The following is a 23,939-nucleotide window of genomic DNA, read 5'->3' on the forward strand; positions in this document are numbered from 1 at the left end:
ATCGCGAACAATAAAATTTCGACTCGCTATGATGCTTTCCGGTTTAGGTAGATGTCGATATGGTTGTACTATTTTGGTCATAACTTTTGCCAGAGACATCATTGAGGCATATTTGTACGCATTGTATATTTGTATTTTGTATATTTGTAATCAAAAATTTTCTTCTATAATTTGAAAATAGCGATACAATGAGTAGGTAAATTTCAGAGGCGAGATAGCTCACGTTGGGTGCATAGCAACGTTATAAATACGCGAGTTAACTCGCGCCGAGTGCGATTGAGTTAAAACCCATTATTATTTAAATTCAGCCTGTAAAATAATCTCAGTCTTTTATGAAAGGTAGATAAACTATTTGAAATTGCTTGTAGCTTATGTTACATGATGTTTAATAGGCTGAACGCCGAGAAAAATGAGCTCAAAAAAGCGCGATTTTATCACAAGCTAGCGTTGTTGTCGCACTTTTTCGAGCTCATTTTTAAATATGCAATGTTAAATAGCTTATCTACTATTCAGAAAAGACTGAAATTATTTTGAAAGCTGAATTTAGATAATAATGGGTTTTAAGACACCCATCTCTATCGTTCTAAATCGGACTAAACACCCCTAACTTCTGTTCCTAAAAAGCTAGGCTACGTCACATATTTATGGGCGGAGCTTGTTGTGCCGATCGTGTTGTTTTCGAGACCGATATTAAAACGCTATAAAAAAGCCTTCATTACTCTGAAAGTTAGTGGACCAATCTTTATTTTGAGTACAAAATCGGAATCGGCGTGTCTGATTTACCTAGTGAATACGATAAAAGTTGTACGTGACAATTATGGTTTAAGTGATGAAGAGCACAACCATTTGGAACTTGTATGTGTAAAGATTCACTTAAATACCTGCACCCTTTTCAGCATTGGCATAGGCTGGAGATTTGTTATAGAGAAATGTGTCGGAGTCAAGCATGGGAGGAGCATTGTCGAGGGACTCTGTGTAATCAAGAAAGCCATGTACAGGGTCTTGGTACTTGGGGTGGTAAAGAAGATCTGGCAAGAGCAGGTTCTGCCTAAGGTAATGTAAAATGGCAGCCTGATGGTGCAGTACTTTGTCAGGCAGTGTGAATTTAAGAGAGATCGGCGGTGGCTCTGCCTTTTGTAGAAACTACAAACAGAAATGCTTTGCAGACGTGACATGACAGTCGCAGAGTCTATGAACTTTGCAAAAATTGTTCTGAAACCGACAACTTTACTTTGCTCATTTGGTTCAGGAGAGATTTTCTTATGCACTGAGCCATAATTGTTCAGCATACTTGCGCAAAAGTGATAGGAGAGGTCAATGAAAAATGTGAATTGTCGTTTTAGCCATGACTACCAAAATGGCTAATAAAAAGTCTTATTTTGATGAGCAATATGTTACTAGTTCTTTGTTTATTCTTATCCAAGTCTTTAAAGACTTTCTTAAACATCATTTAACATTCACCATGAAAACTAATTATAAAACAAAAATAATTACAAGCACTTTGTTATCGAACATAGTTTTTTAAGTACACATGACTGAAGGAATTAAGTGGTTTGAAACACGCAGCAAACAAAAGTGCTTGCTAGCTGTACTACACGTAAACTACAGCTAAGTTATGCATTTTTAATTATATTCCAAATGATATTGTCATTTGATGCATTTGGATCAAGCTATTGATCCAGAAAAAGCAAACATAAAATTATAACAATTCTCAAAGAAAGTATTTTATACTATGTACACTATAATATATAGTATATAATATAGAATATAATATATGCTCAATAAGAATCGCAAAGATTTCATCAATTCTTTGATCCAAGATTTGAATCGTTTTGAGCCTCTCCGAAAGAGATCAAAACAAAAACCAGCTTAGCAAAGAGAAGAAGGATTATCATTTAAAGAAAGACTGAGCGGCAGTCTACTATGACCCAAAAGGAGATTATTAACCATCACGGCTATATGACACACAACGTCCATTTACTTTTATGATGCCTGCTAATTGGGGAATTGGAAACTTACAAGACCCGTGTTTCACCTGTCTAAACAATTAGTTCTTAAGCAGCTTAGTAAGTAGAACTCTTGAAGAATGTTTCTTATTGCTCTAATGATCAAATTTTTTAATGTAATTCCCAGAATATAAATGATCCGTAAACCATAAAAGTTGAAAGGAGGCAGAGACAAACAGCATATGATCCTACAACACCGCCACAAAATGATTAAATTGATCACTGAAGTGAAACACTACCACAGAATGATTAAGTTGATGATTTTATTGGAACTGTGAGCACCAAGCAAGTGACAGAAGAGTATTTTTATAAAATGACAAACTTCTTTATTGAGTATGTAAAGACAATTTCGCTCTTATTAAGCCACTGAATACTACAGAACTTGCTGAAGATTTACAATAAACATTCTATGTATTTTATATCATCAAAAGCAAACGTCGGATTTAACAAAAACAATCGCCAAAGTATCTTTTAATGAACAAATACATAAGCGCAATATGCGTCAGCACTTCTTATTAAGACATACAACACACCCCACTGCTATTTCCAATAAAATGTTTAACAGAAAAGTTGAATGGGAAGTGAGCAAAGCCTGCAGTTAGGGAACAAATTTCAACCATACTAAACTTTTATTGGCTAAAATGTTAACCTAACCTGTATTTTTATAGATTATTGTTTTATCGCATTTGGTCGATACATAACACAAACAAACCTTATATTAAATTACAGTCATACTTCAACTTACGAGCTTAAAGCGTTCCGAGACTGAGCTCGTATGTCAATTTACTCGCATGTTAGTGCAATTCATTTATATATAGAACAATTAAATATATATTGATTGGTTTCCATAGTCTAAAAAGCAAATAAAACACTCAAAACAAGATATTGTAACAGGAAGAACATGTTGGTTATTGTCCTTACGTACTACATGCTTTCAAAAAGCAACAAATAAAAAATAATGCAAGGAAATGTGATTAATTAAAATGTAAAATTAAATACATACAATAGCAGTTAACACTCGCATTTGCCAGGGAGGGAGATATAAGTTATCCTTCGTTACAACAGTTGACTTTGATAAATTTGGATTTTATCAAAGTGTTAAAAAACAAACTTAGAAGCAAACCTAAAAGCAAACTTTCATTTTTAACTAAACGTAATTAAAATTTCTTCGGCGTTCATCGTTTGAAATTTCTCGCTGGTTAGCGAGAAATTTTTCCTTTTTTTCGCTTTCACGACTAGCCGGCCGTTTTAAGATAAACCTATCTAAGGACGATTGCCTTTGTCGCCCTTGCAACATGTTGCGATTAGGACGAACACAGGTGTCGTCACAAATGGTTAGCGCACGACCACTAGCCAACTTGTCCGAATGTTTATTAAACAGTTTGGATAGATAGCGCCGGCCTTTTCACATAGCATCATTTCAGTTACGCCGTCACCGGCCAATTGTTTGTCCAATGCCATCAGCGGTCGTGAAGATCGCTGCACCGTTTAGAAACTATGGTTAGTCCTTTTTGCGAACTAAATGCCCTGAATATAATCCTTCTGTTTGATAATTATGAATGTATTTCTGTCATATTGCCGAGCTAGCTGAATCACGCATACAAATTTCGCATATTTTTCCGTTTAATATCGACTGTTATCATTTGCTTTTTCTTTGTATTATCTTTCATTTTACTGGCAAACTTTCGGTCTACGCACAGTACTTTTAATTCACATAATTCTGCACAGAAAATCGTGCACAAAAAAACACGGTACAACAGTATAACCTGAGCAGTTGAAAAATACAGTGTGATGCTGTTCTCATAAAACACCTCCGGCATACTTGGCAACTGACTCAAGTGCTCGCATCTCAAACATGGCTCGTATGTTAGTGCTAAAACTTGCTTGAAAGCTGGCTCGTATCTCAAGTTTTTCGTACGTTGGAGCACTCGTAAGTTGAAGTATTACTGTAGAATTAAAACTGATTATAAACCTGTAACAAATGAATGACAAGTATATCTGAAATCAAAGGCAAACAAATACAATGGGTAGTATAAAGGCGGAGCTGTTGGCAACTTTCTAAATTTTTCAGAATGTATGCTCATGTGATTTCAATAAGAGCGCTAACACCTTAAATTTCTTAGCAGCGGCATGTAACCTAGCCCTGAAAAGAAGGTGACCATAAGCTTTGGTCACAAATTTATGTTGAAACAGCACTTGACAAACATAGAACTGCTACAAAACAAAACCATCTTATACAATATCAACAGACTTGTAATAAGACTTATGGAGGGGACCTGGATGTAACTTAGCGCAAAAGTTCAGCTCATCATTCATTGGCTGTTGCTGAGATATAACAGTGGCATCAATCTAAAAATATTTGTTTGTTGCAGGCAAAGCTTTTGGAGAAACGTTGGAATATTATGTTACATAAATAACATAATAAACTGAAATAACAGCGAGCAGTACCATGCTTTATTTCTTATTGAACATGAGATTACCTGGACATCAAGCGGAGTTAGCATGCAGTTGGGGTTTCTGGACAACAGCTTCTCTATTTCCACCATGACTGTCTCATCCAACCTCGCCTCTAACATCCTCACTAAATCCACCTTGATATCTGACCCTACAGTGGACAAAACATCCACCGTGATATCTGACCATACAGTGGACACTTGATATCTGACCCTACAGTAGACACTTGATATCTGACCCTACAGTGGACACTTGATGTCTGTCCCTACAGTGGACACTTGATATCTGACCCTACAATGGACAAAGCAAAAACTCCTCTTTGAGGAACTTTGTCTTTAACAGTTGATTGGGTAGAAGATGGAGACGGAAGCAAACATTTTTTCTTATCACTGAGAACAAAATACAGTCAAACATGGATAACTCGAACTTCAAGGGACCGAGCGAAAGTGTTCGAATTACCAGAGTGTTCAAGTTATCAGAGCACTGTCACAAGTCCATGTATTTACTTATTTATTAGTAGATACATGTACATATGCAAACTATAATATAAATCAAAAGCACAAATGGCTTGTTTCAAATTAAATGCTTCTAATGTAAAGTTTAAAACGTTTGTATCAAAAAGTATAGAGATTTTTCTATCACTTGAGATTGGTTGGTTGTTTGAGTTGATGTTATTGCCAGAACGTTTTTTAGATTGACATTGGCAAAACTTGATCGTTGTTGAAATGCTCAAAAGAAAAGACATCTTTTTCTTTTGAGCGTTTTACCCACGATCAATTTTGCCGATTTTTCTTGAAGTTTATGCAAAGATTACCTCACTTTACCTGGGATCCGTTAAGAGCAACACTCCGAGGCAGTTCAATTAAAAGTTTTACGAGGTTTTACGATACATTGTATATCACTCACGCTTTTTGAATGGATACTTATTGAATGTACACACGTATTCTGTGTTTAGGTCAAACGATGAATAGTTTTTTTTAGCTAAGACAACGTATACGTTTAATTAAAACAATCTTTGAAACATTTTAAACATTCAACATTCCGACGTTGATTCAACACGGAATCAACGTCGGAAAACTATTCATCGTTTGACCTAAACACAGAATACATGTACGTTCAATAAGTATCCATTCAAAAAGCGTGAGTGATAGAGTGATATACAACGTACCGTAAAACCTCGTAAAACTTCTAATTGAACTGCCTCGGAGTGTTGCTCTTAACGAATACCACTTTCCTTGCTTCCGAAGGGCGATCGCTAAACGGATGTTTGGTATAAATCAAATTTCACCAAACCTTTAGAAAAGTCGATGACAAAAATATTTTGCCGATGGTGGTAATAACGACGCTTATGAATTACGAAAAGTTGAGGTTTTTCTCTATGGCTTGGAATAAAGTGATTTTCTAAAGCGATAACAACCGTTTCGGTAGTCGTTGGGCAAAAAACAGTTCGAGTTAACAGTGTTGAGTTCGAGTTATCTATAGCAATTTATCATTACGTGGGAACGGACCAAAGAAACCGTTCGAGCTAACCATGTGTTCGAGCTATCCGTGGGCGAGTTATCCATGTTTGACTGTATATATAATATTTTTTTAAAGAAAAAGCAAAACCATCAAAAACACCAGCCATGAAAAGCTTTTCTTTTACTCCCAAGTATGACCAAGAAAAAATAACTACGAATGGCATTCACTACAAGCTTACTGAATGAAAACTAAAACCTTGTTTAGCCGATACTAGCATAATTCCGATGCTTTAGTACACCAAATGAAGTGGACTCCCTTAGTTGTACACCTACCGACATCATCTATGCCATACACCAGGAGTTTTACACCCTCATCAGCCATGATCCGTTTACAAGAAGCTCTGCTAGATGAAATGGAGTGTGTATCATCATTGTCGGTGACAGAAGGCCTTCGGGAATTCTGCATAAATGGATGATGAGCATGTGAGTCATCACTTAAAGTTGGAGTTCAATCTAAGGCTAGGTGTTAGTGTAGATACTGAGGCTAAAGATGCATATGAGGCATGTGCCTGGCATTCAGATTTAATCATGTACCAACCAAATGAATTACAGGTGGATTTGTGATAATCGGGCGGTCTCGTTGAAAGAATGCATAGGCATAACTTTATAATGCATTATTGTAAAACATAGTCTGAGCTCATCATCGATTTTTAATGTTTGTAGACATTGAGGCGTTAAGGTATGATGGTAGTGAGTGTGTATATGCACTGCAGGTCAACTGACAGTATTATACAATTACATCTATTTATAACAGTATAATCAGAATATTTCATTTTTCACAATGAATTTGATGTTCAACAAGGAAAAACCAGTTTTGAAAACAAAAACACTTAGGATTCAAGCTCTAAACTGTGTCATAAGCTCATTTTGTCAGCCAAAAACATAGACGTATTAATTATGATGTAAACGTTAACAATTAGGCAACTCACACGATTAAAGAAAAAACACTTTTATTGGCAGCCATTCTTGTACAATTTCCACTATCCAGTATATAATTTCCCTCATGCTAGGCTATTGCGGCTACCAAATTTGGCAGATATAGTCAAGTGGGGTAAGTGCACCATTGGGGCAAGTGCACCAGCTGTTGATATTTTATCAACCAATCCCTGCATAGCTGTCTATGAGTTGCAGGACTATTACCCATGATCCTCCACAGGAAGCTATAGTCCCTGCATTCTGGATTTTAAATTTTTTGTGAAGTGAGCAACAAAAACGTAAATGCGCTATTTAAGTAGTTGGCTTTAAATTTAGAGCTGTTCACTGATAATTTTATAACTTTCATTTTAGTGGATACTTGTTTTGGCTAACTATTGAGTGCAACTGGTGTCTGTCCATAGAATACTTTTTTTCTTGTTTTAATCCAAACAAATAATTTTGTATTATTTTAACTGGGGTGGTGCACTTGCCCCTGATAATTTTAGAGACAGGGGCAAGTGCACCTATGTAGTACACATTAACATTAACCTATGTGCACCTTAATATATAACAAGGGCAGGGCAAGTGCACCACCCAGCAAACATGTAGTTCTCCATCAAAAGAGACGGTTCAATCTCATTTTAAGTTCTCCAATCTCTATAGTCTTTTTTGTTATACTTTTGAGTTAGTCTATGTCAAATTTGTGGTTCACTCGAGTAAAACTGGTCACTTGAATTGCAATGGTATAGAATTGCTAATTTTTAAAATTTTAATGTTCAATACGATCAACATTTCGGTGGTGCGGTACAAGCTCAAAAAAACTTTTTTTTTCATCTCTATTGAATTTTATATAATTTCAATATCAGCAATTTGGTGCATTTGCCTCTGTTTATCAACCAATGCATAACAATGGAAAAGAAGGCTAGGTGGTGCGCTTACCCCTGTATATGGGGTAAATGCACCACCTGGACATACATTTTTTAGCGCTTCATATAAAGCAATGATATTTAATTAACAGTCTTTTAGTGCTGATATTCTTGCTCAGAACATTCTGAAGTTTCACAATGACAACTATTAGACTCAAATATTTAGTTAAAGCAAAGCAGCAAGACTGCGAAATTGAATTACCCTTTTTCGATGGTGTACTTACCCCACTTGACCCTAGTTATAACGTAGGGTTAAAGCAGATGAGGCGAGTATAAAAAAGTCTGCATTGTATTTATACACCCATATCAACTTGTGAACATTGGTTATAGAATTATACCAATTGGATTGTTGCGTACCATCTTACGGAGTGTGATAGCAAGAAATTCTTCTTTTACATAAATAAAGAATTTAAAAAATTGTTCGTAAATTTTTTTAATGTTCAGAAGCCATATGCTTAGAGCCTATCAATGCATGCACAACTTTCATGAATAAGGAATTGGAATAGACAATTTTGAAATAATCTTAAAAAAAAACTGAATAGTTTTAATATAATTATATAGCATCGCAGCTGTTTCTGTCAATATTTTGGGAACATCGCATATCTTTCTGTTCATTTTCATGACTTGAAAACCGCATATTTGGATAAAATTATGCAAAAAATATTATTAAACTGCAATCTGTAATTTTATTTGCTATTGTTCAGGCAATAATATTTTGCAACATCTGTTCCCCTCAAGTCATTGGAAAATGTGGTCAACGATCTTCACTTAATGTTAATCTTAATGTTACAGTATATCACTGTAATGTTAATCCTTGTAGGACAAGCTATTTGAGAGCGTAAAATAAAATGTGGTTGATAAATATTAGAATGTGATTGAATTCATCCAGTCTTCCAGTATCTAACAAGTGATGTCTGTGGTTACGGCTATCATAAAGAGCAACAAGTAAAAGATAGCCTATGAATACACATAAGTAAGAGTGCAAAACAGGGAGGTAGGAGTAGAAAACTTTTGGGCACCCTAGGAATCAGCATAAAGCGGTCTTACATCACTTTCTTCACGAGTGCGGCTAATTGAGGGGCTTCTGGAGAGAATCGCTGTTGGGTGTATATCTGCAGAGATATGTCGGGGTTCATCACCATACTCGATTCTGGGCGTAGTCAGAGAGTCATTCGCCTCAGCTAGTCTAATCAAACATAAAGTGAGAGTATGTTAAGACAAATATGTAGCAGGCCTCTTGTGCCTCATACTAAACAGTCTCATGGTATACAAGTTGGAGAGACACGGGGACTAGAAAACCTTAAACAGTCTCATGGATATAAGTTAGAGAGACACGGGGACTAGAAAACCTTAAACAGTCTCATGGATATAAGTTAGAGAGACACAGAGACTAGAAAACCTAAAACAGTTTCATGGTATATAAGTTAGAGAGACATGGGGACTAAAAAACCTTAAACAGTCTCATAGTATATAAGTTAGAGAGACACAGAGACTAGAAAACCTTAAACAGTTTCATGGCATATAAGTTAGAGAGACATGGGGACTAAAAAACCTTAAACAGTTTCATGGTATATAAGTTAGAGAGACACGGAGACTAAAAAACCTTAAACAGTCTCATGGATATAAGTTAGAGAGACATGGGGACTAGAAAACCTTAAACAGTCTCATGGTATACTATATGTTAGAGAGACACGGGGACTAGAAAACCTTAAGCAGCCTTACGGTATACCTGAGATAGAAAATACTCTCGGTCTGTCTCTCTTTGTGAACAAACATATTGCTTCTGTTTGTTATTCTCAGATTGCTAAGGCCGGATCTCAAAGCAGCCAAACCTGAAAAAAACCACCAGCTATGTGAATAGCCTGCAGCTTGGGATCTCGATACTTCCTCAAACAGGTGAGCAAAACGAGTGAAAATGTTTTCTCATTGACAACCAACCTCGCTTCACAGTCTTGCCCTTGTCACCTTTTAGGCGAGGGTGCAAATGAAAGACCTTTTCCCACTTGAGTTCACACTTGAAATGGCCCTGCTTGAACTTAGTTCTTGCATACAGATACTCATCATCTGACTTGTGCTCTCCATCTGAATCTGTTCAAAAAGAGATTATAGAGTTGGCAGCTCACGACTCTTCTTGTATTGAAAAACATTTGCATCCTGAGACATGCATTTTATTGTACCAATGCTGAAAATTCAATTCTTGCGATATTGCACCCAGCCAAATCACATTTTAAGGAGCACCTACAAGCACAGTGCAATGTACATTGTAAGGCAAGTTTATAAACCTGTTTGATCTGTCTTCTTTTGGATTCTATGCTCAGTGTTCAACTCATCATCCGTGTTTTCCTCCAAAAGAACGTCACATCTACAGAGATACAGCAAAGACAATAATACAGCCTTGACCCTCCTCATCTAAAAATGCTATGTTCGCAATTACAAATAGATCGACAAGTTTACATTAGATATGATATTCGAAAAACAACCATTGAGAAACCACCAAAAACAAAGAGACTGCTATAGAAGAGCAACAGCGTAAAGGGACAACTTCTTTGAGTATAACAACACAAAGGGACAACTTCTGTGAGTATACTAGCACAAAGGGACAACTTCTGTGAGTATAACAACACAAAGGGCCAACTTCTGTGAGTATACTAGCACAAAGGGACAACTTCTGTGAGTATAAAAGCACAAAGGAACAACTTCTGTGAATATAATGGAGCAGAGAGATGAATACTGCAGTTAAAGCTCAACACAAAAAAAAAACAACTGCTGCAGGCATAACAGAAATGCAAAACAGTGACTGAGAACAGGATGAAGAGACAACTACTACAGGTACAACAGAACAACGAGACATTTGCTGCAGGTGTTGTGATATGAGGAGACACTGTTTAAAGTTTAGCATAACACAACGACAATCACTACAGGTACAACTGAACATGGAGACAACTACTGCAGGTGCAGCTGAACACAGGGGCAACTGCAGCAGGAGCAACAAAGTACAAAGACTGTTACTGCAATTGCAGAAAACACAGAGACAACCCAACCGCTGCAGGTACTACTGAACAAAAAGGTAGCTACTGCAGGTACAGTAGACCCTCGCCATTCGATTTTAATTCATTCTAGTGTTGGCTTTGTAAAGCAAAAATCTCGTAAAGAGAGGTATAGAAAACCAGTGAATATCTAATGCAAACACCCCCTGGTAAAAATCATCAAAATGTTATATATGTATTGTACATATTAAAAATTATATACAAAATAATATGTTAACCTTAGTAACTATAATTACCTAAAGTAACTTTAATGTATTTAGTGGTTATGATCTGCAATAAAACGTAGCGTTACAATGTAATATGTGCAGTACATACTGTAGGGAGCTTTTACTTTTGAGGCAAATGTATTAAATAAACGTTGAATTTAACTTAAATGAACTTAGTTTACTAAATACATACTTAAGCTAAATGTCAGTATGTATTTTTAACTATTTTACTGAACTTCAAATTTTTAATTGCTAAAATTTTATCACTTATCTGTTTCTGGTTTCATTTTCACAATAACTAATAATGCCGAAATAAATGAAATCGAGCATCGTATCTCGTTCACTCATTGTTAGAGGGATCTCGGCGAATAACACATGAGAATATTTTTTATTCCGACGTAATCAGCATACCGACTGCCAAATTTGAATTTTGGAGATAAAATTTTGTTGATTTCGTGTGGTGAAAAATATTTTTTATGGAGGGTGATGAATTAGCGTGTTCCACATTGGCGAGCAAAAAAATCGTATAACAGGGCCATCACCTGAGTAAACCGAGGGCGCACTGTAAGCAGAACACGACAACAGCTTCTGCAGGTGTAGCAGAACAAAGGTTGTTATTAGAAGAGGTTTTAAGGTTATAGCCAGCTATGAAACAAGATGAAAATGGCAAACAGATGCATATTTTTAATGCTAGGTATCTACAATGATAATACAGTGCGAGGAAATGATTGCGATTAAGACACACAGACAGGGTTATCTGCACATGACCTACTTTCTCTTGTTGTGCAGATCTTTTAACAAAAGACGTTGATTAACAAGTTTGCATGTCCTCCTTATCTCGCTGAGCACATGGTTAAAAAGCTTAGCCTGAGGAACATTGCCTTTGAGACTTCCAGAGAAATATCTTTCTGTCGATCTCTCTGACGGTAACGTCTCACTAAACAGAACCAAAGGAGAGAATCAGCTCAGGTTATACAAATACTGGGATAACAGGTGTGCTTGGGTAATCCAAATCTTACTGTGACAGCTAAAGCAGTGTCAGCCTAAGTTAGTGCAGCATGGCGTGTTGATAACCGTGCAGTAGAATAAATGTGAGATGTAAATTAGTGACCTTCTGCGGTGACGCTTGACTTCAGTATAAATCTGATCTATGTCTGAAGCCTAGTTCACACGATGACTTATCTCGATGAAACCATGAAAGGAAACTTTAAAATGAAATTTTGTTTGGGCCAAAATGGTGAATCTTCGACAGCTTTGTGGCAATCAAGCAATGCTGTTAAAGATATGATTGCGTCAAAAAGGTCGATTTAATTAAATTAAGACCAATAAAAGACTAAAACATCAGCTACAATTTGATGTCATTTTTGTCTTTATAGACTAACCCTGTCCAGAGATCTAAGCGTTTGAATAAGGCCATCTTTTAAGCCGCTCAGATTCGAGCGGGCGCTTCATTCGTGACGTAATGAGTAATACATGCGAAAAGAGTCCACGAGTGATAAATATATAAGATCTCTTCACTAGCCAATCATCAGCGCGAAACTTTTATATACGTAGGTCATATTAAATGTTATCACTCCTAAAAAGTTTTGTTTGTGATTTCGAAGATTTTCGTTGTTAGGGGTTTTATTCTATTACTAGTTAGTTACGTGCATTGACTAGTAGTAGATTCTAGTAGCTACGTGGATCGACATCAATATTTAATTTACTGAATTAATGCACTGACACGTTTTATTGGCCAACAACACAATTGTAACAATGCTGTAACGAGGTGACTCAAAGTTTTCTGAGCGTCAGGTGATTAAAGGTTGGGGCAGACAGGTTATGGTTAGAGCTGACAAGCGTCAACAGCGTTATGCTGCAGAGAAAGATAGGAGAATGGAGGTAAATTTATCTTTAACCTTTAGTGTCCTTTACATATATTCTAAACTAACAGTAATAATTTTATTACTCATGAATACATCTACTAATAAGTAAAATTATAACTTTTTGCTATCACGAATTACCGTTTCACAACTTTTTAATCGTTTCACCTAGCTATAACATTTGCTTAAAATCTTATTTGGCATTTTTAGCTAGTAAATTAGATTTATGATTAGAATTTATGTTTATTTCTCACTTGTAGGAAGTGAGGAACATCGATTGATCAATGCTCATCTTTAACTCTCAGAAACAAAGCTTCGAATTGTTGGCTTTGCGTATTTATGCTTTTATTAAACATTAATTCATTTCGAAAATTACACTCGCAATCTATCTAACTCTCAAATTGAAAGCTTTCAGTACATACGGGTTAGAACGACATATATATGAATGACATGTATTACATTTGTTTTATTGTTACAGGATGTTAATGCGGTTCACTAGGGGGGCAGTCGTGTTGGTCTGGAAACTGCCATAAATGGGAAAAATAGACACGAATGTGATAATAGATCTGCAGTAGAAGTAATTTGTCCTATTATATAAGCTGAAACTATGTGAATGGCCATGGCTTGGATGGATGTTTTTAATAAAAACTTTATGCTGCGATAAAAAATTTTTGGCTTGTAAAAATTATATAAAATAATAATACCGTTGAAGACAATGCAAAACATGATTTGCAGAACATATTGAATACATTAGTAATTAGGCTTTAGTAATCCTTTGCCAGAATCGGTGGGTTAATTGATTTTAACGAAATTGACGTTGTTTTGCGTTCACTATTTCGGTCAACTCATAACACCATTTGTTTTGAACTTGAATGTTAACTAATCGGACGTGACCAGTAAATTTTTTCTACAAATTGATACTGATAATGACTGGATAACGCTGACTATACATGACTTTTGGGATGCAGTTGGTTTTGCCGTATATTCGAACATATTCTTTTCAAAGATGGCGGCGTGATTATTTTGTTTAGTAGCTAGTTTCCGGTGTGGGTAGCAACTGAGAACTTAGCTGATACAAAGGCCGCGATGAAATAAGTTAACTCGATGACCTAATTACCGTAGACCGGCAGACTCGTAGTCGGTACTCAGATGTTTACACAGCATTTAGAGGGAGCTAATATGACAAGTTTTGAATTTCCCTTATGAGAGACGTTTGAGACATTCATAATAATGTATTTGTAGCTGGATTTAAAATTTTATCCTAGCCAACATGATCAAATACAAAATAAAATATATGCCAATAGAGCCGCGTAGGACTAGACTTTTATCGCAAATAGCCAATGTGAATACGAGAGATAGAGACAGGTTGTATCACTCGTTACATCATTTTTGGGCAAGTCTGGGCATGTCTTTTTGGCCCGAGCGTTTTTACTGCAATCCATTTTTTTCGATTTTAATCCTCAAACATCTTGACAATGAGATCGCCAACAAACAACATATCAACTGATAGACAAGAAAAAATGCTTCCTTTGAAATCAACTCAAATTTGACGCAATCACATCTTCAAGTTTCCTAAAATTTATATGGAAAGGATAGATATGATTGGGTAATTATAACTCTCGTCGCCTCCATAATGGATGAAGCTAAATCTATGCTATTGGTCAATTGTTTGCGAGAAAGTAATGATGTTCAAACTCTTGCGGCTTGCAGTGAGTTGGACAAAACAGGAAAACATTTTGGTGAAAGTTGACCTCCCAGGCAAACTAATGCTTCATTTCATTCCAGGTTCCGTTAAATATTTGACCTCATTTGAATTAGGCATTAGTTGGAAAAATAAGGTTAAAAGATAATTACCTTGTGTGATAGTAGACACGTACGCTGTAGCCCGAGTCGACATCGGCCCGCGCAAGTCTAGGACCAGACTCTGCACTTTTGCTGTTAACATGCCCGTCATCTGCATGTACCTGCATGATTAGCCATAGATTGGGCATCTGTGGAGATCTGTTCACAATGTCCGTGCCAATGAGAGAAATGCCTTCACCCGTTCCCTCTTCATCGCTGAAGTCAGCTTCATAGCCTAAACACACGCCCACAGAATACTAAATTAATTGCTGATGACGAAAGCGAAATAGACCTTTCTGCCAGAGACCCCATGATTTGAGCATGCCATGCAGTGGTCATAATCACATATGAAGAGAGCGTCAAAACCAAACTAGATCGATACAACTTAAAGAACAGCTAGAGATATATGAAGTGAGGTAACTGCTTCATATCATAGCAAAGCATAAACTCGAGATTAAAATTTTTTCGATTGTTCGTCACTGGCATAGGTGAACGAACAAAAAATTATCACCACCCAGTCAAAAAGCTTTAGAAATCATTATAGTGTATGAGAAGCGGCGGTGCGTTTGCAACAGCTTTACAACAACCATGACTCGAACCACAAGCATGGGACAAGTCTAGATCCGATGTAAAGAATTACAGGATGCGGGCTGCCCCACAGCCTAGCAGGTATCAGTTAGGCGAGCCCATGCTGAAGTATTGAGTTCTGAGTGTCTAATCAAGTACTAGTGGATTACCATTTTCTATAAAGTATTCATTTCACAAGCCAACCCAAGAAATAATTGGACAGAAACGTGACCATTTTGGTGTCTAGGCTCTTATATTCCAACTCTGATAAGGCGTGAGCTAGTGACTCATCAGTCTCCTACTCACTCATTTTTATTTTACAGAAAATGCTAACATACATTGTACGATGCCATGAGACATAAATCTACTTGTATGTTCGATTGTTGATGACTAAAAACTATTTTTATTGCCTTTCTGGCTAAATAAAAGTCCTGAAAATTAGAGTTTTCATCATTTGAATTTTCTGAAAATGTTGCGCGCTGTCAAATAAATTTTGCAAAACCTTGTAACAGCCTTTTTTTATGTTTTTCTACAAGATAAAGAAGGCGTGTAGTGACACTATCAAGGAGAGAATACTGACTACTCTCACCCAATTTAGAACAGTTAGTTGGTCTTCTGACTAATTAGCTAGTTACACTGCCAGCCAACCTGTCGTGTTACTAGTGAGTGAGTGGCAGATAGCAGACAAAACATTCACAATGATAAGTTCAGAACATATCTATAGAATTACCTGGGTCAGAGTCCGAAGTTGTCTCTAAGAAAGAAACAAGCTACATGGCAAGTGACAGCAAGAACATTCGCACACTGACTGAGAACAAAACAAGGATGTGCCAAATATAGAAGACATTTCTATAGAGATGACAATTACACTCTATGCTTGAAATGCGGTAAACGGGTCCATTCGAATATAATTCAAAACTATTTCTTACAGTGTAAAACAATTGAATGTCGAAATACTTTTCCCTTTTGAATATCAAACTCAAAGTTTTACATATCAACTAGTTTTTAATATCAACACAAGCAAACCAGTTGCTCCTTTTTTTTCTCTTTCAGTCTATAGTAATAGTAATTAGTGAATTCCCTATGAGATTTAACAGGCTGGAAACCTGAATAATATAATAAGATATGTAAGGAGAAAATAATAGACGGAACTGCAAATGAGTTTGCTAGTTCATTTTAGAATGCTGAACCACTAAGCACCCTTTTACAGTTAAATCATGGATGAGAGTGAGCATCTGAACCAAATAGGCAATAAAGTGAAACAGGCCGTGCCAAAATGCATGCTGACGATCTAAGCAGTAGTAGAATTTTGTTTCAGGCTTGGCAGATTAGAACTTATTTAAAATGTGGAGATTGCAAAGGCATGAAAATGTATGTAGCAATAACATTATATAGCGTATTAAATATTTGATTATAAAAGTTGCTCACATTCACTGGTCTATGGTAGCATACAAACATTTGACTAGTGTATTGTAGCATACAAACATTTGACTACAATATTGCAACTGCTAATTATGTTATACTTTGTTACATTTTTAGTTAAAAAACCATCTTATTTTTGTATACATTATTTATTTAAATGTAATTGAAAAATTAAAATAATTTCATATAACATACGATTTTATATACATGAAACTACTAATAATATTCTTATTTTAATAACATTTCAGAATTTCGAATTAAAATTCACACGATTTAGACAATTTCATATATCATATGTCACAACGTGATGATGTCCATATTCCCAAAAACAACTTGAAAATGTTTGCTCTATGATCTGTGAATGTTGTTGATTGGTCGTTATACAATTACAAACACATGATATAACACCCAAGAGAAAAGCAATCATAACAATAGAGATGCGTATATAATATATATACATATCTCTATATATACTTTATATATATTATACATATAAAGTATTTATATATAGTATATATATAAAGTATGTATATATATATATATTATATATATATATATTAACACCGGTCACTCCAAAGACATATCCAACTGACGCACTGAAAATTAACTCTAAAACGCAAACTAAAATTTCATGTGGACAACAGAGATAGGTAAGTTTAGCAATGGACGTACCACTGCCTGTTGAACCGGTAAACCGGTTACTGATGGGGGTCCACGGACCGGAAGGATTTCGAGACCTAGCAGACTCCAGCTCACTCAGCTCTCTCACAGCTATGTTATTAGATGTAGGTGGTGACAGCACATTGGCAGCGAAGGTTGTCTTCTTGCGACCGGTGTCTTCAGAAAAGTGCCTGTGATAGACATCCAATAGCGGAGTATAAACACACAGATGTCAGTAGCTACACAATATGATTCACATAAACTAAAAGAAAATCGAAAGATAAACTCACCTGATTTTGGGTTTGCAGTCGATTGAGTGCAGCTCTTGGGGACCACTAGACACTCGCTTTAGTCTCTTTTTCTCACTCAAGCCTCTTTCAGAGTTAATGTTGCAAAAGCTCAGAGCTTTTGGTAGTGATCCGCATTTGCTAGCAAATTCCTCATCATCTCTGCCAATACCATAACATATTTATATTAAAAACATGTTAGTCACACAAGAAACAGCTTGGTAGCAGTGAGCTGCATTGTTTTCACTTCCCAGGCCATACTGATACTGGCAAGTTTTTTGATGAAAATTCTCTGACACTCAATGATGAGTTAACACAAGGAGAGACAAGAGCATATATCTGCGAGCATTTATTATATGAAACACGGTAAATAGGAAGTGAGAATATTTTGTATCACCAAAGGTCTAGATGTAGTCGTAGCGAATATGTTATCTCCAATTGTGCTACTTGTGAATGTGTGATGAGCCCACGCTGCGTATATGTAAGGCGCTACATTATAAATCACAAATGTATAACATTCAACTCCAGTATGTAATATTTTGGAAAATCTTGTGATGAATCTCTCTGGACATTCATATCAATACGAAGTGTTTTTAGACAAGAAAGGATAATGTTTGATCACCTATACCATATTTGCTTATGGATAATAATCACATCATGGAAAATATGGTTATGGAAAATTATGTTCCCCTACATATAATAGTGCCTGTACACCTTTACATACTGGTAAAGGAGCTGAAGGACACATCTAACTTACCTCTCCCACTCATCAATTTGGTTACGCTGAGGAAGACTGTTGAGAAGTGTTTCTCTAGTAGGGGGAGCAGATGCAGGTATGCACTGACCTCCAGACACCTCCTCAATATCGGTCGCCTGTAAAAAGACAAAATAAACGAGCATATGTTTACAACAGCCTGGCGGATATATGAACTTTACAAAGATACAAATACAAAAATATTTTCTCAGAAACCTTATTGAATTAAATCCTTGTCATGAGCTAACCTACCTCATTGTTACTGTTGGAGTCACTGTGATTCATCTCTTTGGATTGGGAATATTGTGACTCAACAAGATCCATGAATGGTTCAAACCCGTTCTCATGGAGATGCGAAGTGTTTTCCATGCTATATTTAACATTTGACATGGTGCTGACAGCGAATTCTTCTCTCTCATTGGGTATTTCTACTACAATAGCAGAGTGAAGATATTTATGGCAAAGACAGAGTTGACTGAGGGAGGAAGAACAACTAGCAGAATGGCCTATGACGAATGTCGACAGGATGCCTGAGAAAGTTTAATAACATAACCGTGTGATATGCTCAAGTGTCCATATCCATAATTTTCTTTCCAAGAAAATATGTAAAATATTATAAACATATTAATAAGAGCTTAGAGCAATTTCTGTATTTAGCATTTATTTTAGAAACTTGTGTTGTAGCTGAAAAGGTGCTCTTGGTATAATGACTCATCAAGAATAGATAGGAAACACATGGGTAGGAGTATCCAGACGACAGTGTAGACAATAACTATGGCTACATACAGTGACGAAAAACGCTAAAAAATATTGACCAATGAGAACTGGGTGAATTTCACCATGTTTGTTATTCCTACAACATCACTGATTTAAAATATATTTTTTGAATACTATAATGGAACCTGAACAACTAGTTAGTGATGACAGTAGCGTCTGTGCAAATACTTAATCTTATTTTTTTCACCCCTGAGTGAATGTGAAATAAAAAATGGTCTGAGGTAGAAATGTATAAAATGTACATGCAATTGGAATTCTAGCCAATGGAAACTCACTTTCCTTCATCACAGACTTGCAGATTACAACTCTGCCAATGAAGACCACCCTTGGTCTTCATCGGCAGAGTAGTAGCACCTATGGGCTAATGACTGAGACCTTATTACTGTCACTTGTGATCTGAGGCTACGGATAAAAGCTTTACCTGGAGAATCACAGGAAGCAAAATGGACATCAGGTGCGTTCATCTCCCCTAGTTTAGAGGCCACATCTTCAAGTTGGTAGTGTGTAGGGGTGGGGGCTGTTAGCGTCTTAAGACGTGCCCTATCCAGACTCAGGTAGTAATAGTCACCGCATTTAATCAACTGATAGCCTGTCACGTTGATTCTTTCAAACTCCTTGAAACGTGAAGAAGGCTGACTGAGGCATGACCATGGTGTCCTTTGTATGACACGTTAATAAAACTAAGCCTAACAAATTCTTGCTGCATAAAAACAAGATATTGGCTCGCCAAATTATATGCAATGATTTTCAAGCTATTTCGCGTCCCACCATATATGTCCACAGGGCATTACGAATTTTCAATAATCGCAGTCCTATCGTGCGCAATGAAAAGATAACAGGGTCAAGGTCAACATCAATTTCATGACAACTCAAACAAATCAAAAAGGTGATCTATTAGCCTACACATTATCCTCAAAGATTAAAAACAGACATTGCTTGATTAGCTTGTTGTTTCTTGTAGGCCATTATACAGGCCAAGGTAATTCCCTAAAGGATGAACAGACAAGCCAGTTTAAAGCTGTTTCCAAGTAAACAACAAGGTAAACTAAATACATTAATTATCAGCTATACTGTCGACACAAACTGGATGAGGTTATAAACTATAATTGATGCAATGTATGTCAAACTTGATTCAAGGTTGACACTAGTTTTACTTTTCGGGTTAGTTATGGTCCTCATTAATCGGCTAAGCAAGGGATCGCTGTAGAGTAGGGGTGTGCAACAGGCGGCCCACGGGCCACAATCCGGCCCACAGGCTAAGGATCGGTGTAGAGTATGATCTCCGCAAATTAAAACCAAATTGCACTAATTTCCTTCAGAAATGCCACTGGTATCACGCAACCATCTCAACATACTCAATGTAAATAACATAACTTCCATGTTGTTCAAGCCTAAAACATTTTGATATGTGACCAGTAAATTAAGAAGTGATAAAAACGAAAGTACCTGTAAGAACATGTCATGACTCATCTCAGGTCCAAAGACATAATCAAGCCTTTCCTCGGCATATTTACATGGATTCTCATTTTGTCCATTTTTGACATGCTCTGCAACCATGCAAAGTGTCTCCTCAGTGATAGGGCTGATGGAGCGCATGGCGGCAGCGATCTCATCCTTCACCAGCCATTCGATGTGCTTCTTGCATTCCAGGACATCATTGTACTGGGCAGGGCTGACAGCATGTTTCATATCTACAACATTACTATAAGCTCAAGCTAACATACAAGTGAATAGAACAACATGAAACCAAAGTGAAAGACAAAACATGCAGTTTTTCACAAATTATTTATAAATATAAAAATAGATCTGAAGATTAGGTAACAAACCAGGATCTGCTATGGCAGCCATCGAGTCTCTAGTTTCAGTTGAACTGTCCTCATCCTTCTCAGAGATGGTTGTAATGTCGCCTTGTTCACTTGGGAGTGTCAAACAGATTATATCAAGTGTAATGGAAGCATTAGCAAGATCGATGCTATCCATATTTTTTAACACGTCCTCCAATTCACCTGCAATAAAAAACGTGCTAGGGAGAAGCACATCATTATACTGTACATATTGTACAGTTTCTCAAATAGATTATACAAATTGAGGTTTCACCTAAGCAGGTAAATACATATACCGGAAACCAACAAAAAAACAGTTTAAGAGATATAAGGCTGAGATAAGCCATCGAGTATCGAGCGGAAAACTTACACAGACAGACGGGTATGTCAGCAACTGATTGAAAAACTCGCTCACTCTTGAAGCTGGCAGTTAGGTGAACAAAGAGAGGCTTCATGTTATTTTGTACAACAGCCATCGAGTCTTTGGATGCCTCAGAAACAGAGCGAGAGAAACCCTTTTCCTTTCCTGTATCATCATCACCAGCCTCCAAGAAGTCAGCATCTTCCGACTCGACAGGAATCTCAGTTGACTAAACAACATCATATATGGTTATATACTGACGTGAGAGTATTCTCAAATATAACAATTAGCCTTAAGCGAAGACTGTCTATTGTTAACTAACTGTATTGTTAGTTAACAACTTAACTACACCTTATAGGACTATACTATAACATGAGAGTATTCTTAAATATAGCAACTAGTCATTAGCTAAATGACTGTCTATTGTTAACAGAGGCTCTACAGGAGGTAATCCCTAAACTTGAACATTATGTCCATATTACACTACACTAACAAACCGTTAACTATTGTGCTTCAACTTGGAACCAAAGGTTTAGCCTATATTTTTAAAGACAACGAAATAGTGAATTTTGAAATATCATTAATTTATATGGAAATTATATTTGCAGAGATTTTAAAAACTTCTTGCAGTATTTTTGCAGTTTTAAGAAGACAAGTCTCTACTTGACCAACTCAATAATCTGTATACGAATTACTGCTCGCACTGCTGCCAGGTATACGGATTACTACTCGCACTGCTGCCAGGTATACGGATTACTGCTTGCGCTGCTGCCAGTATACGGATTACTGCTCGCACTGCTGCCAGGTATACGGATTACTACTTGCACTGCTGCCGGCTATATGGATTACTGCTCGCACTGCTGCCAGGTATATGGATTACTGCTTGCACACTGCTGCCAGGTATATGGATTACTGCTCGCACTGCTGCCAGGTATATGGATTACTGCTCACACTGCTGCCAGGTATATGGATTACTGCTCGTACTGCTGCCAGGTATATGGATTACTGCACACACTGCTGCCAGGTATTTGGATTACTGCTTGCACTGCTGCCAAGTATATGGATTACTACTTGCACTGCTGCCAGGTATACAGATTACTGCTCACACTGCTGCCAGGTATATGGATTACTGCTCGCACTGCTGCCAGGTATATGGATTACTGCTCACACTGCTGCCAGGTATATGGATTACTGCTTGCACTGCTGCCAAGTATATGGATTACTACTTGCACTGCTGCCAGGTATACAGATTACTGCTCACACTGCTGCCAGGTATATGGATTACTGCTCGCACTGCTGCCAGGTTTATGGATTACTACTTGCACTGCGGCCAGGTATATGAATTGCTACTTGCACTGCTGCCAGGCATACAGATTACTGCTCACACTGCTGCCAGGTATATGGATTACTGCTCACACTGCTGCCAGGTATATGGATTACTACTTGCACTGCTGCCAGGTATACGGATTACTGCTCGCACTGCTTCCAGGTATATGGATTACTGCTCGCACTGCTGCCAGGTAAATGGATTACTACTTGCACTGCTGCCAGGTATACAGATTACTGCTCGCACCCCAACTAACAACGACATTCCTGGGATGTTCCGTAACGTTACGCTGATATAACGTTCCAAACAAACATTGTCATAACGTTCTACAAACGTTATTTGATGATCATTGTAGAATTATGTTCCAACAATGTCGCAGGAACGTTGCATAGAATGTTGTGCAAAAATATTATCATAACGTTCAGCAGAATGTTACAGGAATATACTTTGCTAACGTTATCATAACGTCGTTAGAGAACATTATTAATGAATGTCCCAGGAAGGTCCCAGGAACGTTACTCTGGAATGTTCAAGTGCAAACATTCATGTAACATTGGCTTGCAATGTAACTAGAATATTATGGTGTGACATCATATTTAACTTCAAATGAATGTTCCAGGAATGTCCCAAGAACGTTACTCTGGAATGTTCGAGTGTTAACATTCATATAACATTAGCTTGCAATGTAATTGGAATATTATGGTGTGACATCATATTTACATTCAAATAATTGTCCCAGCAATGTTTCAGGAATGTTACTTTTGAATGTTCGAGGGTTAATGTTCATATAACATTGGCTTGCAATGTAGTTAGAACATTATGGTGTTACATCAATTGTACTATCAAATGAATGTCCTAGCAATGTTACAGAAATGTTACTTTTGAATGTTCGAGGGTTAACATTCACATAACATTGGCTTGCAATGTAACTAGAATATTATGGTGTGACACCATATTTAACTTCAAACGAATTTGTTAGCAATGTTTCAGGAATGTTACTTTTGAATGTTTGAGTGTTAACATTCATATTACATTGGCTTGCAATGTAACTAGAATATTGTGGTGTGACATCATATTTAACTTCCAATGATTGACTTAGGAATGTCCCAGGAACGTTACTCTGGAATGTTCGAGTGAACACATTCATATAACATTGGCTTGCAATGTAACTAGAATATTATGG

At 36.8% G+C, this 23,939-nt stretch overlaps 1 protein-coding gene across 1 annotated transcript in view; it reads right to left on the reverse strand.

The window, feature by feature from the left end:
• Nucleotides 1-23,939, reverse strand: part of LOC137406741 (KICSTOR complex protein SZT2-like) — a 136,864-nt gene that overhangs the window by 34,349 nt on the left and 78,576 nt on the right. The window contains exons 33-49 of the mRNA XM_068093375.1: nt 21,439-21,658; nt 21,072-21,251; nt 20,692-20,936; nt 19,667-19,859; nt 18,721-18,899; nt 18,472-18,587; nt 17,718-17,876; nt 17,440-17,618; nt 14,791-15,013; nt 11,847-12,011; nt 10,104-10,183; nt 9,760-9,909; nt 9,551-9,653; nt 8,869-9,007; nt 6,254-6,380; nt 4,487-4,611; nt 882-1,143 (exon numbers count right to left, since the gene is read on the reverse strand). Of these exons, the coding sequence (XP_067949476.1) occupies nt 882-1,143; nt 4,487-4,611; nt 6,254-6,380; nt 8,869-9,007; nt 9,551-9,653; nt 9,760-9,909; nt 10,104-10,183; nt 11,847-12,011; nt 14,791-15,013; nt 17,440-17,618; nt 17,718-17,876; nt 18,472-18,587; nt 18,721-18,899; nt 19,667-19,859; nt 20,692-20,936; nt 21,072-21,251; nt 21,439-21,658 (2,845 nt within the window). The remainder of the gene's footprint in view (nt 1-881; nt 1,144-4,486; nt 4,612-6,253; nt 6,381-8,868; nt 9,008-9,550; nt 9,654-9,759; nt 9,910-10,103; nt 10,184-11,846; nt 12,012-14,790; nt 15,014-17,439; nt 17,619-17,717; nt 17,877-18,471; nt 18,588-18,720; nt 18,900-19,666; nt 19,860-20,691; nt 20,937-21,071; nt 21,252-21,438; nt 21,659-23,939) is intronic.

This window comes from Watersipora subatra, chromosome 1 (genome assembly GCF_963576615.1).
Source record: "Watersipora subatra chromosome 1, tzWatSuba1.1, whole genome shotgun sequence".
Lineage (NCBI taxonomy): Eukaryota > Metazoa > Bryozoa > Gymnolaemata > Cheilostomatida > Watersiporidae > Watersipora > Watersipora subatra.